We start from the raw sequence: 22,440 nt of genomic DNA on the forward strand, positions 1-22,440 counted from the left end.
GCCTAGGTAGATTGTACTCCGGAGTAGACTCGGCGTCGTAAAGCGACCCGAACTCGGCATCCCGATTCAGGAGTCAATAGTCATTAACCGTTATTCCGACTGCTCTGTCCACTCGTCCCTTTGTCAACTTCTATCAAACGTTCATCTATCTATCTGTTTTCTTCCTCGTCAGACAAAAAGGTGCCTTGAGATACATCGATAGCTGGCATTAACCGCTTCCGTCGATATGCATACATTATTTCAGTATTCTACATTACGATCAAATGACCAGGCCTAACGGCTCTCATATGGCAAAATCAGTTGCCAACATGATACGTGATTGGATATAAGTAGCCCTTTCCTGTGAGAAAGCAGCATTACTTTCGAAGGTTGTCTCATCTGAAATCAGCTTAGGATCGCCTATGGGGTGTTAAGGATTTTGTCTGGCACTTCTTCCACAGATCCTCTTCGCTTCCAACCAGGGAGTCCTAGGAATGGTACAATTCTGCGACGAGCTACCATCCATAGTGCTATGGGGTTACATAGTCTCACGAGACTGGCCATGTCGCCAAATAAGAGAGCACCGTGACCTACACACCAGAAACATGAATGTTGCTCGTATTCTACGGAAAATCTAATGACCTCAACATCTATTGCTTTTCTGCTGCTTTCTGTAAATCTAAGTCTTGGTTTGCCTGCTTTTTATTTATCTTGAGTTAGATATGTTGTTACCTATGCTTCTTGTCTCTTCTTGCTCGCTTCGTTCGTTGTGCATTTCGAACTGGAGCAAGACCCAACTTATCTGATTTGGTTGACATGAATGATGTACGATAAGCATACCAGATCATCGATGAGGTCCTTCTTGAGCAAAATCGTCGATGGCGAGTGGGCAGCCAGAGCTTGGCGGCCGAGACAGTGTTTTGGATTTCAGGTCATCCACGTGGCTTCGTGCAGCGCTTATCCACGGCACCTCTTGCTGAAATCGGACCTTGGGCTGTGCACTCGGGGTAGTCTTGCAATATACATGTGCAACGCGGGTGGGAGGGTCGCAGTGTCTCGTGGTTGGAATAAATGTCTCTGCTGGAGGAATCCTGTCACCTGTCGGCTACCCAGAGTCGGGGAAGCTTAATTGAAGACAAGCCAATAATTCTCAGATCAATGGATGAAACGGAGGGTTATAGGCCGCAAATGCAAAAAATCTAGGTTCATCACTACTCATGCTACCCGCCGGGTGGCACTGCGAGACTTAGCCTATCTCAGGAGTCAATGGATGGAAATCAGATGAGACGAACTTGTCTGCTGGATACACGAGCCTTACCCATGTGAAGGATACTACCCTTATGCTCTGACAACACAGGACCACGGGCAACTGCTGTGTACATGGACTACGTGGTGTTGAACATTTGGAAGGTATGATCCAGAAAGGGAAACAGATATTGCATGAGAAATGACAAGCTCAACGAGCGCTTGACTTACGATCCCGGCAGAGAATTTGAGTATTGATTCTCCTAATGGCAATTATATGTCTGAAGAAACTTTTGTAAGTACGCATACATGTCAAGATGCGGAACGACTCTATGCATGTCAAATGCCAGCATTAGTTCGCACCGGAGTATGGAAATGGGGTATTCTATTACTCCCGTACGAAATCACAACACATTGCGAAATCCCACAGCTGTTCTTTGAGACAAGGGATGAAGACCTCTGGGCCAGAGTATGGGGAAAATGAAATAATTGGAACTATCACGTGACATTTTCAGGGTGTCGGAGATGCGGCTTAGTCAGGGTTGAAAGTACGTATCAAGCGTATATGGTCGAGGTCTCTGATTCTTGCAAAAGTGTGCTATCTAGGATCCTATATAAGACCGTAACTACCGTATAGAGTATAGTAAGCGATTGTGCGGTTTCAAAAGCAGTAATAGCAGAGTAAATACGCTGCTTGCGCCATATGATATCAGCGAGGCATCAATCAGGCATCGATTGGTATTGTTCGGTAAGGAACCTCTATATTCCGACAGAGGGAGGTTGCCAGCTCAACAACCTTACTAGAAGCCAAGAAGACTTTTTCGAAAGAATTCTCGCTTTCTCATTCAGACCTTGTCTGTCGCTTTAGGAAAGTGCACAGGAGTGGTAAGGAGCAAGAACAAAAGAAATATCTTGAGCGTGCAGAGAAGCACGGGAAACCGGGGTTAACTCCCTTTTGGGACTACTTGTGGCAGCAGCGTCTCTTAAAAAGAGAACCATGTCTGTTGACTTTTATTACAAGGGAAAACGCAATTGCCAATACATCCCCCGATCGGGATGTAACCCTTCAAGCACCTCACGATGCCTTTAAGCAGCATATCCTCTGCAAGACACTCATACACCATCACACTGTTATTCGGGAGGAAACAGAGAAACGGAGCGATTTCTTTTCTGCTCGCCATACGATATCCATCATCCTTGGATCGCAGTGTCTTCTTTCTAGAATCACATGCAGCGTCTAGCCCTGGATTTATAGTACTAATCTGAAGACCGACTGGCAAGGAGAGTATCCGTCACTGAGCGCTGAGACCGGTTCTCCATCAACCCACGCGCATTTCAATACTAGAATTGCGATGGAATAGTCATTGGGAAGCATACAATATGTTTATGACGAACTTTCCCCGGCATTTGTCTAATACACAATGTTTTAAGCCGGAGCATATGATCCGGTTCCCACCACATCCCGCTCCTATCGAGGTTTCGAGCTTAGGAAGCACTCTTCCGCTAATTAACATACTATACACACTTCTAAAATGGCCGTACGAGATAAGATGCTCACAAATGAGCTCCTTTCTGTTGGCATTGTGCAGAATGAAAAGGTCACAAAGGACATATGACAGCCACGCCAGTGTTTTGGATTCATAGTAATCCACAGAACGAGAATATCCACCGTGTACTCTGTAGAAAATGCGCTATTACTTACTATATAAAATAGACCATCCCGAAACACTCTATTCACACTACTACCACGTATATCCCATCAAGGAAAGTGGATCCTCGGTGCGTACTCCGCGCTCGAAATCCCACTCGCTACGACAATTATCCTCTAATTACCCGATTTCTCGGACCAAGCCGCCAGAAACCCGTTCGTGCATATCCGAAGGATTTAGCCCGGATGCAAGGTCTCGCTTTTGTCTTGTGAGTGTGAATGGGATGGGAGGCGGGGAAACGGGGATGGAGGACGGAGTACGGAGGGCTTCGGGATGAAGCCGGGGGGGGTTGGGTGAGGGTTTTAGCGGGATTACTCTGCAGTTTGATGTGACGTGGCTATTTCGAATGGAAAGGTAATACGAATGGACGTCAACGGGGACGGTAATTTGTGGAGGGTTATCTGCCGTGCCGGATTAGTTGGGATTTCCGGGTTCGTGCTACCCCTTTACGAGTTGTGTTCTACGCTAGTTTCTGTTTCCGGATGTTCACACGAAGGTCCATTGTAGTTGCAGGAGCGGTGAGTTTGAAAGTGGCTCAATTCATTCTATGCAATATATCACGACGAAGTAGTAGCGGTAAAAAAGATGGCATACCACGCCCAGTCTATGTACAACAGAGGATATCAAAAGGACAACAAAGATAGCAAAATCGAGCAGTTGGTATATACAAACAAAAAACATCAATCATGAAATGCGTCTATGCATTCTCATCATGCGACACCTCCTGCTCCTTCCGGGGCGTGGTGTCGTATGCAATCTCGTTGCGAGGAATCTCGTACGACTCGCTCTTCCACGGGGCAATGTGGTTGACGTACATCCAGTCGAGCTCCTCGAGGGTGCGGCCGCGTCCTTCAATGACGCAGAAGTAGACGACGAAGATGCCGAAGAAGAGACAGCCAGCGAAGACGTAGCCGTAGGCAAAGTCGATTTCGTTGGTGATGAAGGGGGTGAAGAATCCGATGAGGAAGTTCCACAGCCAGTTGGAGGCGGTGGCCAGGGCCATACCCTTCGCACGGTACTTGGAGGGGAAGAGCTCAGCGCAAATCGCCCAGATCATGGGACCCCAGGTCATCGCGTAACCTTTTTTTTTCCATGTTAGTTTCTTGACGGCTTGTACTGTTGGCGGTTGGAAGACTTACCAGTGATGAACAGACAGGCGAGGACGACCATACCCTTACCGGCACCAGGGGTGTTCTCGGGGGTGACGTGGTCGAAAGCAAAGTGACCGACAGAGGCAAAGGCCATGAAGCAAACGAACATGAAGATGGCGCCGACGATCAGAGACTTGCGACGACCAAAGTTCTCAACGACATAGAGACCGCCAAAGGTGGTTCCGAAGTTGACGGCACCCAGGATGACCTGGGTGATGAAGCTGTTGGAGATACCAGCACCTTGCATGATGGTGGTACCGTAGTAGAAGAAGTAGTTGGCACCGGTAAGCTGCTGCAACGACTGAAGAACCATGCCCAGGAGGATACGGTAGAACATGCGAGGAGCAGTGAGGAACTCGTACCACTTTTGCTCCTGGGACTCGGTGTCAAGCTGCTCCTGGATCTCGTTCAACTCTTCGATGATGCGGTTGTGGTTCTCGGGGATACCGTAGAACTTGGCGAGGTTGCGACGGGTGTTGTCGACACGGCCGTGACGGTAGTCGAAACGAGGCGACTCGGGGAAGAAGAGCATGCCACCACCGAGGGCAAGGGCGAAGAGGAAGGTCAGACCCAGAGTGATACGCCACTGGGCGGTACTGCCCTCGATATTCTCGGTGCCAAGGTTGATGAGGTAGGAGAGGAAGATACCGAGGGTGACGAAGAGCTGGTAGCAACAGATGATGGCACCACGGATGTGACGGGGGGCGGATTCACCTGGTCAAGTTAATATGAGAGACAAGATGCAGAGAGGAAAGGAAGCTTACCCTGATACATGGGAACGACAAGAGAACAACCACCAACGCCAAGACCAGTTACCCAGCGACCAATGACCATCTGGTACCAACGGCCAGCAGGGGTACTGATCTGGACGACCAAGCCGACGTTGAGGATGAGACACCAGACAGTAATGGACCATTTCCGACCCAGCCAGTCGGCCAGGGGAGCACCGCAGAGAGCACCGATCAAGGTACCGATAGACAGCAAACTGACAATCAGACCGGAACGGATGTTGCTAAAGGCAAACGAGCCATCGGACTGCAATTCACCGTAGCGCTCGAGATAGTTGCTCATCTCCTGGAAACCGGAGATCTGACCGGTATCATAACCGAAGAGCAGACCACCTATAGAGACGAAAGCACCCATGACAAAGGTGCGCAGGGTCAGCCATGGAATCGGGGTGTCGACGCCGACATTCATGGGCTTCTGAGTCGAGGACTCGGGCTGAGGAGCCGGCGAGATGTTCTCGCCGTGGTGGGCGGAGGATTCGACGCCCATGATGACAGAAAAACAAGTAAAAGAGAAGAGGGGAAAGTAGGAGGTCAATAGAGGCGAGAGGCGAGAGACGTGATTGGGAAGAAAACACAAAAAAGAAACCGTAGACGGGGGATTGGGATATTTAAGAGCAAAAAAATCTCTGCCCGTGGGGAAGCCGGTGGCCAACCCGGAGACGGACCAAGAGTGGGCGCCAACCCGAAGGCGTCCAAATCCACGAGTGTCACGCCGTCAGACAGGCATCAGATCGGGCGATGTCCGGGCCGGACATGGCGGAACCGGCAGTCAGCTTCCTCGGCATTCCGTTTACTACAATGAGATCGATTGTATGTTACTATGAACTAATACTGAATGGATGCATTCAGCTCGACTATGTACAATGCTGTGTACAATGCACTTGATCGTAGGACGGAGGCCCTGATAGTCGCATGCGGAGTGACAGCCCGATGCGGAAACCGGGGATTTGGTGACCTGGGGAGTGGCGATACCCGATACGGCCACCGGTGAAAAAGAATCCGGGGAAGCGACATACAGTGAATATCGGGGTATCAAGCATACGGCATTTCTGTACGGAGTACAGAGTACTGCTTCTACTATCATCATCCCGACCGAGCCGATTACGCTCTCCCTTGGCTGCGTCTCTTGGCCGCACCCCGTATTGGCTGGCTGTATGGCTGTATCGTATGTAACAAGAAAAATAATGACTAAGAAGATTCTCGATGTTTTCAGCCTATATGGACAGCCAATCAGATCCGTGAACGGTGGGTCCGGGGTAATGTCGGGGTTGAGTTTAGCCGCTACCGTCACAGACAGGAAGAGATAGACGAGACGCCATAACCATATCAGAGGACGGTGTCGTTTCGCTACTGGAATGTTCTATAGTCCATACTCTGGCCTATGGAATCTTCTGTCAAGGGATATATCGGCGAACCACTCGGCCACGGCCACACCCACAGCCACAACCACAACCACGGCCACGGCCACCGGCTTCCCCGGACTCCTGAGTAATCGCTTACACTAACCGGATTCAGCGATTCAAGCGATCCAAGCGAGAGTTTGCCATATTTGCACTGTTTGTACACTTGAGACTCTCCGCATTCACCCACACCTCCGTACGTATGCGCTCCACCCCCGAACAAACCGAGCATCTGAATGGCTTTCTTTGTCGGCTTCACTACGGAGTAATATGCGACACTCTCTGGCACTAGCGTCTTGGCTAATTTCTCCTCCTCCACCTGTCAGCAAATTACACCCAACTCCGTGCCGGTTCACCCCGACTCGGTCCATGCCCGATTGCGAGAAATTCCTTCATTGACGTTATGGACTAGGATTCTGCCAAGCTACCGAGGACTATTCGATGTCTATCGTCACTTTCAATGCCCGATGTTGAGCCGCTGCCTGAAACGTGCTATATGCTTGGTCCGCCTGTGCCATGGGGAACGCTATCTGGGTTAGCTCGTTGTTCCTTCGTGGACGGGTCAGGTTCTTACAGTGGGTGACCAAACTCGACACGTCCAGCATTCCGCTCTGCACCAGCCGCATCAACCGCGGTATCGACGTCGCATTGACCAGCGCCATGTTGATGCCTGTTCGGTTACTATCGCTCGTACGTATCTTGTCGAAGGGAAAGGGGCTTACTGATATTCCGATCCCACAGCTTCTCGATATGCAAATCCACCTTGACGCCATGCACTCCCACATTCGCAATTGACCCTCCTACCGCCACCAACTCCTGCGCCTGTTCAAACGTCGCCGGGATCCCGACAGCCTCAATCACCGAGTCGAACCCTTGTCCGTCCGTCAGCCGGTCCAACGTTTCCTTGGCATCCGGCGCTCTCGTGTTGACCGTCTGCGCTCCCATGGCTCGTGCCTGTTCCAACCGTGCCTCGTCCACGTCTACCATCACCAACGTCGCCGGCGAATACAGCTGCGCCGTCAACAAACACCCCACGCCAATCGGTCCCGCGCCGATAATCACCACGCTGCCTCCGGGCGACACGTTGCCGTTCAACGTCCCGCACTCCATCCCGGTCGGGAGCACATCCGACAGCATGATCGCGATCCGTCCCGGGATGCCGTCTGGGATCTTGTGCAGTGACAGGTTCGCATGTGGAATCCGCACATACTCCGCCTGCGTTCCGTCCACCCGATTTCCCAACTGCCACCCTCCCTCGTCGCAGTGCGAGACAATCCCTCTCTGGCAGAACCGGCAACCACCACAACACGTCTGACTGGCAATCAACACCCGGTCCCCGACGGCGAACTTGCTCACCGAAGCCCCGATCTCCTCCACAGTCCCCACGCCTTCGTGGCCTAGAATCCGCTCGGGCTGGATCGAGGGCACGTCGCCTTTGAGGATGTGCAGGTCCGTGCCGCAGATCGAGGCGTGTTGGATACGAATAATGGCATCGGTCGGGGCTTTAATCGTCGGTTTAGGGCGCGTTTGCAGCTCGATGGTGCTGGGGGCGGTATACACCAGGGCTTTCATCGTCGCCATTGCGTAGTGGGATGGTACTTTGAACGTAGTAGTAGCTCGTGGTCGACGTAGTCTACCTAGTCTACGTAGCTCAGTCCTGCTATTTATCCTACTCGGAACGAGTGCGATACGGAGCAGTCCCCGATGCGGGGTCGACCGAGGACACCTCATTTGCAAAAGCAGGATTGCATTTGTACCATAAGCCACCTGATGATACTGGATCCCTTCGTCCGTCTGCACTTGGACGCTCGCACAAGTACACAAGTATGGGTACCGGCACATGATCACATCTCTTGGGCTTGCTACACAGGATACTATTCTCGGCCGATTGGACAATTGTGCGTTGCGACCTGAGGACGGCCTCGATACGAGACCTGTACGGGAGGGGTCAGGGCCAACTAGGCTGGAGCTGAAATTCTGGGTCGATTCGAATGAATTCGAATGCAGTATGCATAAATAAGCATAAGAAAGCATGGATGGGAATGCGGGGTGTTGTGTTTCATTGGCCGGTGGTAGCTCTACGGGGGTCTTTCGCGGGGCACGCGGGGTACTCTATATTTGGTATTATTGTCGTTGTTCGATTTCAGCGGCATGCTTTCTTGGTGCGTTGGGTTGTGCCTCTGGTAACATATGTTGATGGTAGTATTGGTGAGCCGCATCCGAAGATATATATTGGCCTGTCGCGATCTTCAGGTACGCGACCAGTTCCTCTCTTTCCATCATGAGAACTCAAGACTCACAATTCAAGATATAGCTTCAATTGCCTACTCATTACCTACCAATCACCTGGTTTTTATTCAAAATGCCAAGTCGCGTACATCGATATGCATAAGATCAGCATAAGATAAACATAACGAGAAGCCTACCGATAAGAGGATAATGCGCACTGTGTATTCGTTATGTACCAGGGCTCGCTCGAGAGAACACGGCTACGGTATAGCGCGTAATGTAGTGTAAAATCCATGGCATTGTAATAAATCATGGAGCGCAGTATGTGAGCTGACAGTTACTGGGCCTTTAGCCAAGGAAATCAAGGGTTCTTGCTGTCTTAGTTCTAGGCTTGCGAATGGACGAGTGCAGCGGGATTGGGCCCAGTCACGACCACGGTACTCAGGCCCTCGACACCCTAGACTCGGGACCATGCGCCTAGGCCCTCAACGCCACCCAAGCAATCTCCAGCTCCTTCGAAGGTAATTTCTGGTTCAACGAGTCACGTACCAGGTCTGTGACGGTTGTGCTGCTGCGTGAGACGATCGCCGTTTGACCCGTTTTCTTGGGGATACATCGATTCGATTGATCGATTCCTCGTCCTTCGTATTCTATCTGGTGGCACATGAGCGATGACAGGGGCATGTATTCCCCGTCGGGACCTGGGATGCAAGCAAATAAGTCGGATACTGGAAGACCTGATTCCTGTCGGGGGATGCATTTCCCTGTCATCGTTTATAATTCCAGACGCCTATCATGTATCGGGAGCGGGCTACATCGAAGCGACACACGCGTATCAGCGTGAGTGAGTGAGTGTGTGTTGCGAGAAGCGTCGCAAACTAGTTTCCATTCACCAGGAACTCAAGACAGGGACCTTGGTTGGAAACGTGCTGGATAGATCTGAGTATTTGTGGATAACTTGATATTTGCCAAGGATGTGGTTGAAGCTGCAGCGATGACGATTTGAGAGCACTCGGCATCTGATACTTCGATACAGTCACTAGTTTCTGAAAGTAGCCGTAGATCGCTTTAGGGACGGAGATCCTTGTGTCTTCAATCATCAATTCACATTGCTTGTTTCTTCACATTCCTCCCAGTAGGGATAACTACATTTCACTTCCCTGTATGGGTTATTGTACTTCCAATAGTAGATTTCTTAGCATTGTCCAGAGTACGATGCATTTTCTGGCCAGTGTACAAAACAACTCTACCTCTGTGACGGCTTAACGCCTCAACGCCGCCAAGTGGCTGGTTATAAGCGAGCAATTTGCTATATGAATATCGTCATATAAATCGGATGAGTCTCCAATGGTAACTGACAGCAATGCCATAGAGCGTGTGCGGCGGGAGTCCAGCCGGGATTGATCTCTACAAACAACTGTGAGAAACAATGCGGCGGTCCTAATATAGTACTGTCTGTCTTGTTTGGTCACCCTCGCGAGTCACCGCGGGTGAGGGCGAGGTCTAGTGGCAAGCTTATCCTCTACCTCTTCCTTTCCTGATACTAACATCTATAGGCACTCAAATTGTGAACCCACGGGTGTACTGGAGAGATTACCAACATGAATATCCCATCCTGGCAAGTGATGCTCGAGATGTTCTTACAATACCAGCCGGTGGTTCTGGCGTTGAGCTGTTTGCTCCCCTATCACTTGGGGTTCGTCTGTCGCTACAAGAAAGAGCGCAAGCGATAAGACGCAAGTGCAAAAGAAACACCTTAACCATACCATTCTGAGACCAAGAGCCTCCAGAAGAGCCAAGAAGATTTTGGAGAGAGCATTCTCACTGTCCCCAGCAGAGTCGGAACATAGAAAGGGCGTGGAAACCAGAGCCCTCGAGCAAGCAACCATCCGGCGGGCAAGCTGGCTCTGACCATCATGAGATCACGTTCAGGGCTGTAATTGTTGCGGATGGACGGTGCTAGTGATTTTCTTAAGTTTGTTAGTGTAGAGATTACTCTAAGGCTCAAGTCAAGCGACTAAATTCACCCCATGCCTCAACAGGAAAGCACCTCGCCTGGTAATCTCGCTTGGAAAACACTCTGAATTGACTAGGGATTACCGTGACATCTCATCCGTATAGATCCAATCGAAAGAGAGCAATCGAGCTGCTGAAGTTTTAGAGAAGACTAACTATTCATATCCTTTGTTTTCTCTATTCTATTATTATGCCAGTACAAGACTTATAATCGATGAACCTCACTCCACCTTTATGCGTCTTGACCCCGTGGGGCTGGCTCCGCATATTCGTTTCTCTCATCATACTCGTCCTCGCTCAACCTCCGCAAAAATCCGCCCTCCAACAACTCATTCACCGCCTTCGAAGTATAGATCTGCGTCCCCATACCTGGCTGCTCAAACCACGCTGCCACAGGCCCAACCACAACATTAACATCCTTGAGTACCTCATACACGTGGTAATTGTACGGATACTTCCCATCGTACGTGTCCAGATTCCCCGGTGGCAGAGCCCGTTCAATATACGGCGCTCCCAACGTCGTCAGATACTTCCCGTACTCGGATCCGAACCGGTCAACCTTGCTGCCCGCGGTGAGGGTGTAGTTGCCCCAGATACGGTTCTTGTCATTGTCGAGCGCGAAGCCGTCTTGGGGCGGGTATCTCAAGTTCCCGTCGGAGCTGGTCCACTTGTCAAGCCACTCTTTCGGGCAGAGGTTGCCGAAGCGCGCGTAAGTACTGGTTTCAGTGGAGAGTGGAAATTTGCTGGGGAGGCCCACGGGGCCCAGGCGCGAGTCTCCGCAAACGTAGCTGGCATTTTGGGAGGGGATGCCAGCGCAGGGGTTGTCTTTGCAGCGGTCAGGGTATGTCTATGCTGTGTTAGCGTTGCCATTGTCATTGGGATGGGGGGTAAATGCCTCAGGGCCCTGAGCGAGGACTGCCAAAGGGAGGAAGAGGCCGAGGAGGAAGTGCATTTTCGGTATAGAGTACAAGTCCTTGTCCGTGAATTCGTAAGGAGACCATGTTCAATAGCTATATATACTCGTAGAGCAGCAACATTGCTGTTCTAGCCGCTCAATAATCCTTGCACCCTGCATAGACTATTGGAACATTGAAACTCGGCTGGTCCGTGTTCTGTGATTCATTCCAATACGACGGTGAGCGACCTGGAATGTACAGAAAATGTGGCTGAGATCGACAGCTGCGATCTGTCCTGAACTGCATCATTCAGATGATGGCTTGATTTGTCAGATGTTCACTGATCGTAGGGAGTACGGAATACAGATGATTGATTATCTCAATTTCGATGTATCACACCGTGTGCCCGTACCAGTCAAGGCATAGCGGTATCTGTCAAACCATGTTGGTATAATGTATTCACAGGCGGGTATGCGCATCCGCACAATTTGATCGTGCTCTCGGTTGCAGTAAGGGGGGCATTCGTACTGCACGGATTGAACGATGTTGACATGGAAACGCAATGGCTCGGTGAGTGTATTCCCTACCACGGACATCCGTTCGACATGAGCTAGGGAAGTGGCTGCGGAACAAGTTTGAGGCGTGATAGACAGGGTTTTGGAAAGGAGTTATCGTTGCAGAGACACGAATGACAAGTGTACGTCGGGTCCGACACGGTGGATGATGATACCGACGTAACTGAGCTAGGAGAGGAAGAGCGTCGGCTAATGTTACTTCTCTACCTACTTGAACCTATATGAACTTATCTATCGCCTCATGGTTTCGCCACCGTTATCCAACCTCTGCCTCAACCAAAGTCGTCTTCCCAAGCCACCCCTCTCGTGCTCTGCCCATCCACAGCGCATGGAACCCTCTCGGACCTCTCCCCAGCGAGAATCCTACGGCCCCCGGGCAGCTGGAACTCTCTAATCTCATCCTAGACTGATTTCTTCTCTTCTTGAAGCAGTTGACGCGCTTGATCCTTCGCTGGATCCATTTAAACATCATTGAATATCCCACATGACAAGCAGAGAATCAATCCTCCCAGCCGTTTTTCTCATCGAGTTTCGCGATGAGCAGCAACTGATTCCGACTCGGTACTTGACAACAACGAAATTGGTTACAAAATGCATTTCTGGATTACAACGTAACCAGAACGATGCTACTGGCTGCTGCATACGGGCAAACATTGCAAACGAAAAAACAAAAAGGAGTCGACGTTACCCAAAAGACAGAGGGGCTTCTTTTTCCGGAATATCTTTGGCACGCCATGACCCAGTACCGGCGATGTGCCCTTGAAAAAAGAAACGATGTGCCGGGATATCAAAATGTTCGTACTTCCGTTCGGATCGAAAGAGCTCGTCAAAGATGATGCCCTTGATCTTTTCTTTTGGCAAGGATCGCAAGCCTGAGGGAAAGTATGTTCAGAAAAGCTCAGCCGTTTCCGATTCCATAGTACTGGTATCTGGTCTCAGCTGTTTTCTCGGAGTAGACTGCTTTGGAGACATTGTTCGGCACGGTCCGGAGAAATCATCGGGATGGAAAACTGTTGGTACGGAGTACAGAGTATAGCACAAGAAAAATATCAAAACAAGGGAAAAAATCGATTGCTGTTAGAGAGTATTATGCTTATACTAGAAATCTGGATTTCTGGTGGCTGGTTGTGCGAGCGAGCTTCGACTAGTCCAGTATACTCTATACTGGACTCTAGGGTATTCCCCTTAGGGCACGGTAGTATGCGGGACCCATGCGCTGATGCATTCCAATGCAGATGTCCAGGATCGATAAGCTATTGACATTGACTTGTTGCCGTGCTATCATGCAGCTCTATCCATCACCTCGCGAAGGCTGACAGGATGTTAGCCTTGTCCGCACAGCCTCATCCCCGATCGTCAAAGGATTTGGGGGCCAATTGTGCGGTAATGCCCCGGACCATGCCCTTATTCGCCCAAGGCAAACTTGATGAATTTTATTTGGAGGCATTGGTATTGGAAAGCAGATGTATCGCCTTGATAGGGCTGATTCGACAATGGTTATAATAACACGTACGATGCTACCAGGTCAAAATGTATCTCAAGCAGAGCTGCGAATCCTCAAACCGTCTGAAATCAAAAGCAAAATCAAAGTCTCCGTTCATTTCCAGAACATCGCATTATCATGGCATTCTCCGATTCTCGTTCCTGGGGCATTTCCCTTGGTCTCCGGATCCCGGCGCTCTTCTTCAATATCTTCAGCATCGTTTGCTTCTCCTACGCTTTTCCGGAAGGGATGTTGATCTGGATTATCTTGGTACGCTTCCTTTTCTTCCTTTGGCAAGCGTCGAAACTAATCCGTTTCACTAGTTCTCCATTGTAGCGCTCTGGTCCCTCATCGACCTAATCTTCCTCCTCGACTACCGCGACTTCCACCCCGGCATTGATCTCGGCTTGGACCTGCTATCATTGCTGATTCTCGGTATTATGGGCATCATTGCAATCGGGCTATATTTCACCAACACTAGCATAGTCGGGTTGGACGTGGCGGATTATTGCCTCACTATTTTGCGGGTGGGTGCTGTCTTGGCTCCGATCGCAGCGTGCGTTTTCCCTGTTCAACGGTGTTTTCTGGTGATACTGACAGTCGCAGGGATTTCCATTTGGTGCTGTTTGTCCGGGCGTGTATCCATGTGCATCAGAGACGTCGGGAGGGAAAGAAGCTGAACTATGAAATCAGTGAGGACAATCGGATTTAGGACCCGATGGTTGCACAATCAATGAAGTGATGATAGCATGGGCATGGCGTTTGGTTTGGTTATTGTCGTAACAAAAGCGAGCTTGGAATTCGAAGTCTATTGCATAGCTATGAATCTATAATTTTCTCGTTATGTCCTAATCCCAGCTGTAGTTGTCCGGACCTGTACATCGTTTGTCATCGAACTGGTCGATCCAACCGCGAGTTTCTACGCCATCACACGTACCCTATATCCGGCGCAGGGTATAAAGCCAATGAAAAACCTCGGGCGTATACGCACTAGGCGTAACGCCCCCGGTCGGTGCTTTCAATGGCGTCCGCGAGACCACCTCCCAATACCGCCCAATATACCGAAGATTATCAAACCGGGACATTGAGTATGAAAGTACCACCCATGTCGCTCCCACGCGCGTCAGAGGCACAAGATGTAATGCCAACACCTCAACCGGCAACAGCTCAGTTACTCCGTTTTGCTCGACGATTTCGCGGACGGTAGGGCAGACAGTGAGGTCCGGGGATGGGGGAGAAACTTGCGGCTCGGCCGTGGCAATGGCGTCGCTCGTGCTCTTGTCAAGGATCACATCGAAGGGGACGAAGGGGGTAAGACTGTCGACGTCGGTCCAGGAAAGAAGATTGGTTTGGATCCATTGTATTGCGCGCGAGGGGTGCTGGTTTCTTTCGGCCTCCTGGCCCAGACGAACAGCTTCTGCGGAGAAATCCACATTCTAAGCAGAGAGAAAGGGGCATGCGATGTACGATCAGCAGAACCATCCATCCTGGTATCCATTCGCACCATCAAAGTCGTCTATCCTTATCGAAGGTCGAAGGGGCGCTCACGACAATGCCATTGCTCAACCATCCGCGACTGGCAAATATCTCCTGCAACTTCGTCCCGAGTTTCGAGATGCCAGGGCCCAAATGCAACGCTCGGGGGGCGATTTCCACCCCCGAGTCACCGTACCGATCTCCCAAGTCCGCCAGAACCGCCTCAAGCGCGGCGTCGCCCGAGTTCAACCACTCGCCCACATCCTGGCCGGTCGCAAACTTGGTGTCCCAGTAAGTCGCATCGTCATAATCAGGGGCTCCTTTGATGTTGGGACGTGCTCTTCCTCCGGACGGACGGGCCATGTTCCTTTTGTCTGTCGAGAGATCATGGAAGAAGTTCTGACAGGGTGATGAGTGCGGTCATGTGACCCTTGGCAAAACATGCGGAGCGACGGAGGGACGCGCCTTCTGTACTTGGTTGTTTATGCTACGCACTCCTACCAATCTACGTAGATTGGTCCCCAGTGGAAGCCCTCTGGGCGTCATAGAAACATGGCCGGGCGGTGATGACTGACCTCTGTGGTGCCCGAGATTAGTAGCCCTTTACAACCGCGGGTAGATGGGCGAAGCCAACAAATCATCGTTTGGGGAGAATCCGGGTAGCAGTTGTTGCGGAAGGATAGGACATCTCCCCAGCTAGAGGAGTATTCACCTAAGTGGCCGCTGGTACGGTAATGGAAATTGTTAATGGTTTAGGGACGAATGCCGTAAGATTCATCAAGCTGAGTCCATGGAACACTGCGCATTCTGTCAGCCCTGGGTTATCACAGTGCACTGCCTGGTAGTCGTACGAGCAAAAGGCCATTGGTAAGCCAGCTGGATTGGAACCGATGGGCCGTAGCAAGGTAGGGTCACGGTGCCACTGCTCGGTAGTACTTTGTTCAGAGTGAGCGCCAACATGGGTTCGATTCCTTGTCTGATGACCTGGATCTCCTCCAGGGTCAGTTCTTTGATCCGAGATGAAAACAACTTCTTAGCACTATTCCTATGCGTTTGAGTGCTTTTCGCTTCGAGTCACCGAATTCGAACATTGTCATCGTTTCCGTCCATTCGCCCGTGGAAAAGACCGTCGATCGGCTTGCCAATAGCTCGCTAACTGCGCCAATAACCAGCCCAAGGACGTGAGAACACCATCACCAATGACCGTTATGACCCTAAAATCTTGTCTGATCCCTGTTCGAGAACTCCGCGTGACTGACCGGTTCCATGCACCTGCACCTGCATGTACAAGCATGCATCGTGTCACGTCGCCCATACGAGCCACTAAACAGCGTAAGACAAACCGTCCCGTTGCCCCGAGCTGCAGTGTAACAAGAACGGCCCTAATTCACCGACAGTATGGAAAGTATGGTTCAAGCGAGACGATCATGCAAATCGTGCAGAGCACGAGTTTATCTCGGAGAACGGTGTAGGGTGTAGCCGGACTGACTCTCGGCATATACTTTCAGCACGTCATGCATTTGGATACTCTGTAGATTTGTGGGAAATATGCCGGTGTACGAAGATTTTCTGCTTGTAGTCGAAACCCAGTCGCGTGCGCGTGCACGTGCGATTTCATAATGGCAGCCGGGGACGAACGATCGTACAGCACTGTAAACAGGATCGGAATAACCTAGAAGAAGGCTCCCGTTTGTCGGCATGGTAGGTTTCACTGTGGAGCACGCTGGTATCTGCGCGATCTTCGTGAGCACTTCTCGTGTCCAAGTGTAAAGGGGCAAGGTAAGAAAGGAGGACGAAGACGCTACTCAGCATACGGCCTACGATAATCCTTGATCAAGATTTTGAGATCTTAATTATCCAATGAACAATGCGCTCAAATCATTATGTACATGAACAAGATAACCTGACAAAACGCCACGAAAACGCCATATAGCAAGCAGCAGCTATATACAAGCGAGGTTTGCTTTTTTGCATTCCCGCATGGCGGATTATCAAGAGTTGTTGGGGCTCTTGGTTCTTACGCGCCAATGGGGTTTACTAGGTTGCATTGGGGCAATGTGTCCTTACGCGGGCCGCCGCTATGGACTTGGTCGTAAGTGTAGCACCCGGGTGGTCGATCCGTCGTCACTGGAGGTCGGAAGTTTGTGGAATGTCAATGATTTTGGGAGGGGGAGAAAGGATGGTATATAGAGGCCGAGGTATCGTTTGGTAGTACGTCAAGAAAAGCGAAGGGCAATTCGATCTGGCGGAGACGGGCGTGGGAAGCGAGCGAATGGAAGGGCGAGAAAGGGCAGGAGAGCCAAGAGAAAAGGTGTTGTGGGCTTACTGCGGCGGGGGGATCTTGTTGGGCTCGAACTTCTCTTGGGACTCTCCGGAGTCGATGTGAAGTCCTTCGGAGGGCGGGCCATGGTAGTTCTTGTGTCCCGAGATGATGTACCAGACGGCGGAGATGATGATGATACCCACGAAGACAACTACGGCATAGTTCATGCTATCACGGGAGACGGGGATCGCAGTGGGCATGCAGAACAGTGGAATGGCGAGAAGACACCACGCTGTAAAGGGTTAGCCATATTAGACATGTCGCCTCGACATAGACGAGCCCGCGGAGGGGACCAGGAGAACTTACAGATGGAGACCACGTTGCAAAGCACACCGAGCTTTCCAAGGTGGTAGCTGGCGTACTTGAGATCCTTGCGACCGCGGAGGAAGAAGGAGCAAGCCACGGGAAGCGTATAACTGAGAGTCAAGAAGATGACACCCACACCAGAGAACGCACTGAAGGCTGCGGACGAACCGAAGTAGATCAGCCCAAGAAGCAGCTCGATAACCATTCCCAGAAGCAAGGCGTTGAAGGGGATTTCCAGCCGCTTGTTCACAATCTTGAGCCATCTCGAGCCCGGAACAGCGCGGTCACGAGCAAATGCCCAAGTGCATCGGGAGGTGGAGGTTACACAGGTGATGCCGCTGCAGATACCCAGGATAATAATGGGTATACACAGACAGAAGGCACCGACCTGGTTTCCAGTTGCGTAGAGGAAGATGGTGGGTATGGGGTTGCTCAATTCCGACAACATGCTAGTATCCGGGAGAACGAACGCGATGGGGATCATGTAGGTAAGACCGGCGACCATGTTCATGATAACGGCGCCAACGATGGCATTCGGGACTTGGACAGCGGGACGACGAACCTCTTCACACATACTGCACGAATTAGCATTGCCCTGTTTTTTTTTTTTTTTTCGTCTTTCTTTTTTTTTGGACAATACTCACGATGTGACCATTCCCGTAGCCGACAAACTGTAAGCGCACTGAAGCAAACCGATACAGAAAGACCAACCATCGGGCCAACCAGAGTGCGGTTCGAAGCCACCAAAAACCCAACGGCCAGGGCGTCTTCCATGATCGGCGACAACCAGAATGGTAACGATAGTGGCGATGATGCCTCCGATAACCCAGAAAACGGCGAACAACTGTACAAGTTAGCCACTATCTCGAGAGAACGGCGCAAAAAAAAAAAAAAACACATACCTCGACGTAGGTCAACCACTTGTTTCCAATGGAGGGAAGGATGTGCGTGAACAGTGTGATACCCAGGAAGATCAGGTAGGTCTGCCAGGCCTCGAAGTTTTCGGTGAATCCCGTGCCATCGGCGTACTTGAAAAGGTTCAGCGCCTCGATGAAGAAGAGGGTGGTTCCGAAGTTAACGGAGAGCGTAATAGTAACCTGACCGGCGAAATAGCACCAACCACAAATCCAGGCCATCACGCGGCGGCACCAGGGGGGCGAGAGGGCGAAGGTCTGGTAGTAAACACCACCGGCGGTGGGGAAGACGGAGGTGATTTCAGCGAGCGAAGCACCGAGACACAACATGAACAAACAGATTGTCACCCACCCCCAGATCATGTTCGATGGACCGCCTCCGGTCATGGTGTAGGTCATTGTGGTGGAAATGGTATAGGGCACGGAGGCCATGATGAAGCTCATAAACATCACCTGCCATGTTGAACGGTTGCGCGACAGCTCAGGGACGTATCCTAGGTTCTCGAGGTTAGAATCAGCGGACGGCTGACCGCCATGTCCCTGCGCTTCAGCCATCACAGCGTCGGCCATGATCAGATATCCTGGAGGCAAACCTGGCTACAGTTGCCGTGCGATGGGGATTCGAGGGAAACAGAGGGAGAGAAAAGCGCGCAGATCGAGACGAATACCGATAACGACAGAACAAGACCAGCACGCAGATAAAGAGAAGAGAAAGAAGCGTGGTAACAGAAAAGGAGAGAGAAAGTTAACGGGCGAAGAAGAAAGAAGCGGCCTACTCGGAGTATACATACGGCGCAGGCAACACGCACCTGACCGTTGCCACTTCCAGACTAGCGTTAGGGCTGGTACTTAGGGCACCCCACTGTACCCACATGGTAATGCCCCACACTACCACAGGCACATCTCCATAATATCCAATGCTGATTGGTTGCCGCTCGGCGTTCTCCATTGGCGCGAGATATCACGTAAATACCACTATGCCTGATCCGGTAGCCTCGCCGACCGCCGACAGGAGCCGTGACGGTTAGCCGTACGAGTAATATATACGGAGGTATAGCAATGTCCGCACAGTACGGGAAGCCCCAACAAGGAGAGCAAAAACTATGCCAACATTCTGTACGTGCTCTGACCGACTTTTGCCATGGCGAATTACCGTGCTCGTAGTCTGTACGTGCAAGGTTCAGTTTGCCGCACGTGCCGAGCAGCCGCGGCAATGGACAAAAGATTGTTCCGATCGGCAGGATTTCTCGGAATGAGCGCTAGCCCAATACGGACTAGCTCGGAAATAGACCGGTCCATTCCAGTGACCCGAAGTCGGCCTCATCTCGGATCAAAATTTTCAATGGCCATACAAAGTACCACTGTACGGAGTACTCCGTTCGGAGTTCGTACGAGTCCAGAGTTATCTATGCTCTGTAGCACCGATCTGGTCGTCGAGTACGGAAATTATGCACCATGCACGACGCTCGTATCTACGCTCCATGACCGCATCGTGCAGTTGCGCTTATCACGGGCCATTCCTCTTGGCTTCGTTAGCGTCCATGATTTTCACGCAATCCAATGGTTGAATAAGACGCTATCGTCGTGAGAGCCTATCAGATGCGGCCTCTGCATTCGGGTACTTTGTACGGAGTACAGAGTGCGGGACACTGAGACGAAAGGACGCCGCGAGTATGCACTCCGTACATACGTACGGTATTCTCTGACGGCGTTTCCGTCTGGAATCTCCGGTCATGGTGCTATCAGGCCAATACTGTTGTTCATTTACGCACTGTTTTGGCCCGAGACGTCTGATAGGGAAATTGCAGCACGCAGCACGGACCGAGTCACGTCCCCTGAGTTGGAAGTACGTCGATCGTGAGTCCATTGGTGCTCGAACTCTGTTGGAGCGCATTCGGAGGAGAGGGAATCCTGATCGCACGAGACAATTCCCCCAAACATAGATGCCTACTGTACGGGTCGAGTTCGGTAATGGGGAAAATTCAACGAAGAAAAAGTTTTCAGGATCTTTCGCTGGTTCTGCTGGATCGACTCGATGATTTTCGTGGAGCCCGCGCTGCTCCATAGAGTGTAACCAGACGCATGCGATTGGCTTTGACATTTCCTAGGCCAGTGGAGGTTCTGTGCAGCTTTTCCAGACTGGAAGGATCGAAGTAGTACGATAGTAACACTTTGACGACGAGTTATCCAGTCGCCAATTGATTGCAGTAGTCCAGCATACGGAGTAGTTACCCCGTACAATGTCTTGGAAGTGTGGCGTCGTCGGTTTGCCACCATTACCCGAATAGGAAGCCTCGAGGCTATCCGAGAGACACCACGACTCACTTTCCTGGCGGCAATGCCTACTGTGCACTACATGAGTAAGTATTGTAGAGCACAGAATACTTCCAATCCTAGTCTCGCGTCAATGCCTGCAGCCACTCGGCCGTTACCCGTTCGATGCTGGGGTATATAGCCCGGTGGCGCATTCGGTTCATCGACAGCACAACAGCTACCTTCGTACGGAGCAATTGCCCTTGACTGTACATGGTAATGCCATATCCCAGAACAAACGCAAATCTTCAGTGATTGCAATTAAACAGGTATTGAGTGTAATGACATTTGCATGATGTCATGCCATAAAGGAAGCGCTATTTACTGGAGGCAAAAGTGTTGGTGAGCAGTATCATCATTTACAGAGACAAGATGAAAGCATTTGGCATTGATAGCTATGGTCCAATTGAGAATTTCTGCGAAAAGGAGCTACCAAAACCCTCCGACCTGTCTCCTCGAGACTTATTGGTCCGGTATGTTTGCGTATACTGGCTCTCTAGAATTCCAGTTAACATGAGCACAGTATCAAGGCTGTCTCTGTAAATCCAGTGGACACAAAGGTCCGAAATGGGACTTATGATGACTATCCCGGTTCGCCTTACATATCTGGACAGATATCCTACATGCCGCTAACCGGCCGCAGACTACTATGACCACGTCCCTCGACCATTCCAAATTTGCGGCTATGATGCGGCTGGAGTAGTAGAGCAGACGGGACGCGAGTGCTCCTTATTCAAAGTAGGAGACGAGGTCTTCTACTCTGGAAGCCCGATTCGACAAGGCTCGAATGCGGAATATCAGCTCGTGGACGAACGAAGCGTCGGAGTTAAACCAAACACGCTTGACTTTGCGGAATCTGCGGCAATGCCGCTGACGTATGTTACAGCGTACGAAGCGTTAGTCGAACGACTGGAAATTACAAAGGGTGAGAAAGCCGCGCTACTGATCATCAACGGCGCTGGCGGCGTGGGTGCCGTTGCCAGTCAGATCGCTCGTACTGTCCTTGACCTACCTTGCGTAATTACCACTGCCTCGCGACCAGAGACAACTGAGTTCACCAAAAAAATGGGAGCAACTCATGTCGTAAACCATCGAGAAGATATCCCGGCGCAGATTGCAAAACTCAACCTCGACATACCACTCAAGTAAGTCGCCGTGCAAAGATAAACCCGCGTACCTCGTGCTTACACAGGTAAATAGGTACATATTCATTACGTCCTCGACAGACCAATATATGTCGACCTGCGGCAAGCTATGCGCTCCCTTTGGTAAAGTCTGCTCTATCGTCCAAGGCCAGGCCAATATGTACGGCACCGACTTCATGTCCAAATCGATGTCTTTTATCTGGTGTCTCCTTGGGACTAAGCCCTACCACCATGTCGATGTTGAATCCCATCATCACATACTGGAGGAGCTCGCGCGGCTGATTGATTCGGGGCGAATAAAATGTCATCTTGGAACAAGGTTGGAGTTGACGTTGGATGGCTTGAAGGAGGCGCATAACATCATTCAGTCGGGCAAAGCGAAGGGAAAGGTGGCTTTAGAATTTTAGTATTCAGTATGGGTGCTGTGCAATCTGTTAGAATGTATATAATGCATATTGAACGAAAAAAAAAAAAAAAAAAAAAAAAAAAAAA

General features: G+C 50.8%; 7 protein-coding genes across 7 annotated transcripts; 2 read left to right on the forward strand and 5 right to left on the reverse strand.

Moving 5' to 3' along the window:
* Positions 1-3,445: 3,445 nt before the first annotated feature.
* EURHEDRAFT_389189 (sugar porter family MFS transporter) lies at positions 3,446-5,527 on the reverse strand. The gene is made up of 3 exons (XM_040779774.1): positions 4,849-5,527; positions 4,073-4,798; positions 3,446-4,013 (listed from the first exon to the last, which is right to left on the reverse strand). The coding sequence occupies exons 1-3, from the start codon at positions 5,357-5,359 to the stop codon at positions 3,631-3,633; spliced, it is 1,620 nt and encodes a 539-aa protein (XP_040635688.1). The 5' UTR covers positions 5,360-5,527; the 3' UTR covers positions 3,446-3,630.
* A 1,125-nt stretch (positions 5,528-6,652) lies between these two features.
* On the reverse strand, positions 6,653-7,962 carry EURHEDRAFT_415998 (zinc-dependent alcohol dehydrogenase family protein). The gene is made up of 3 exons (XM_040782841.1): positions 6,995-7,962; positions 6,847-6,942; positions 6,653-6,798 (listed from the first exon to the last, which is right to left on the reverse strand). The coding sequence occupies exons 1-3, from the start codon at positions 7,851-7,853 to the stop codon at positions 6,707-6,709; spliced, it is 1,047 nt and encodes a 348-aa protein (XP_040635689.1). The 5' UTR covers positions 7,854-7,962; the 3' UTR covers positions 6,653-6,706.
* A 2,779-nt stretch (positions 7,963-10,741) lies between these two features.
* On the reverse strand, positions 10,742-12,784 carry EURHEDRAFT_533360 (TNT domain-containing protein). The gene is made up of 2 exons (XM_040787245.1): positions 12,619-12,784; positions 10,742-11,364 (listed from the first exon to the last, which is right to left on the reverse strand). Exons 1-2 carry the CDS (start codon positions 12,640-12,642, stop codon positions 10,750-10,752), a joined length of 639 nt encoding a protein of 212 aa, XP_040635690.1. The 5' UTR covers positions 12,643-12,784; the 3' UTR covers positions 10,742-10,749.
* An 825-nt stretch (positions 12,785-13,609) lies between these two features.
* Positions 13,610-14,183, forward strand: EURHEDRAFT_380654 (uncharacterized protein; the record flags this gene model as incomplete). The annotated part of the gene is made up of 3 exons (XM_040779322.1): positions 13,610-13,741; positions 13,795-14,027; positions 14,078-14,183. The coding sequence occupies 3 exons, from the start codon at positions 13,610-13,612 to the stop codon at positions 14,181-14,183; spliced, it is 471 nt and encodes a 156-aa protein (XP_040635691.1).
* Positions 14,184-14,409: 226 nt separating this feature from the next.
* Positions 14,410-15,310, reverse strand: EURHEDRAFT_463900 (uncharacterized protein; the record flags this gene model as incomplete). The annotated part of the gene is made up of 2 exons (XM_040784914.1): positions 14,410-14,907; positions 15,020-15,310. 2 exons carry the CDS (start codon positions 15,308-15,310, stop codon positions 14,410-14,412), a joined length of 789 nt encoding a protein of 262 aa, XP_040635692.1.
* A 1,959-nt stretch (positions 15,311-17,269) lies between these two features.
* Positions 17,270-19,045, reverse strand: EURHEDRAFT_463764 (putative amino acid permease; the record flags this gene model as incomplete). The annotated part of the gene is made up of 4 exons (XM_040784903.1): positions 17,270-17,502; positions 17,577-18,151; positions 18,221-18,420; positions 18,479-19,045. The coding sequence occupies 4 exons, from the start codon at positions 19,043-19,045 to the stop codon at positions 17,270-17,272; spliced, it is 1,575 nt and encodes a 524-aa protein (XP_040635693.1).
* A 1,772-nt stretch (positions 19,046-20,817) lies between these two features.
* On the forward strand, positions 20,818-22,409 carry EURHEDRAFT_507677 (zinc-binding alcohol dehydrogenase family protein). The gene is made up of 4 exons (XM_040785873.1): positions 20,818-21,276; positions 21,327-21,394; positions 21,447-21,948; positions 22,004-22,409. Exons 1-4 carry the CDS (start codon positions 21,176-21,178, stop codon positions 22,353-22,355), a joined length of 1,023 nt encoding a protein of 340 aa, XP_040635694.1. The 5' UTR covers positions 20,818-21,175; the 3' UTR covers positions 22,356-22,409.
* The last annotated feature ends 31 nt before the right edge of the window (positions 22,410-22,440 follow it).

This window comes from Aspergillus ruber (assembly GCF_000600275.1).
Source record: "Aspergillus ruber CBS 135680 unplaced genomic scaffold scaffold00030, whole genome shotgun sequence".
Classification (NCBI taxonomy): Eukaryota; Fungi; Ascomycota; class Eurotiomycetes; order Eurotiales; family Aspergillaceae; genus Aspergillus; species Aspergillus ruber.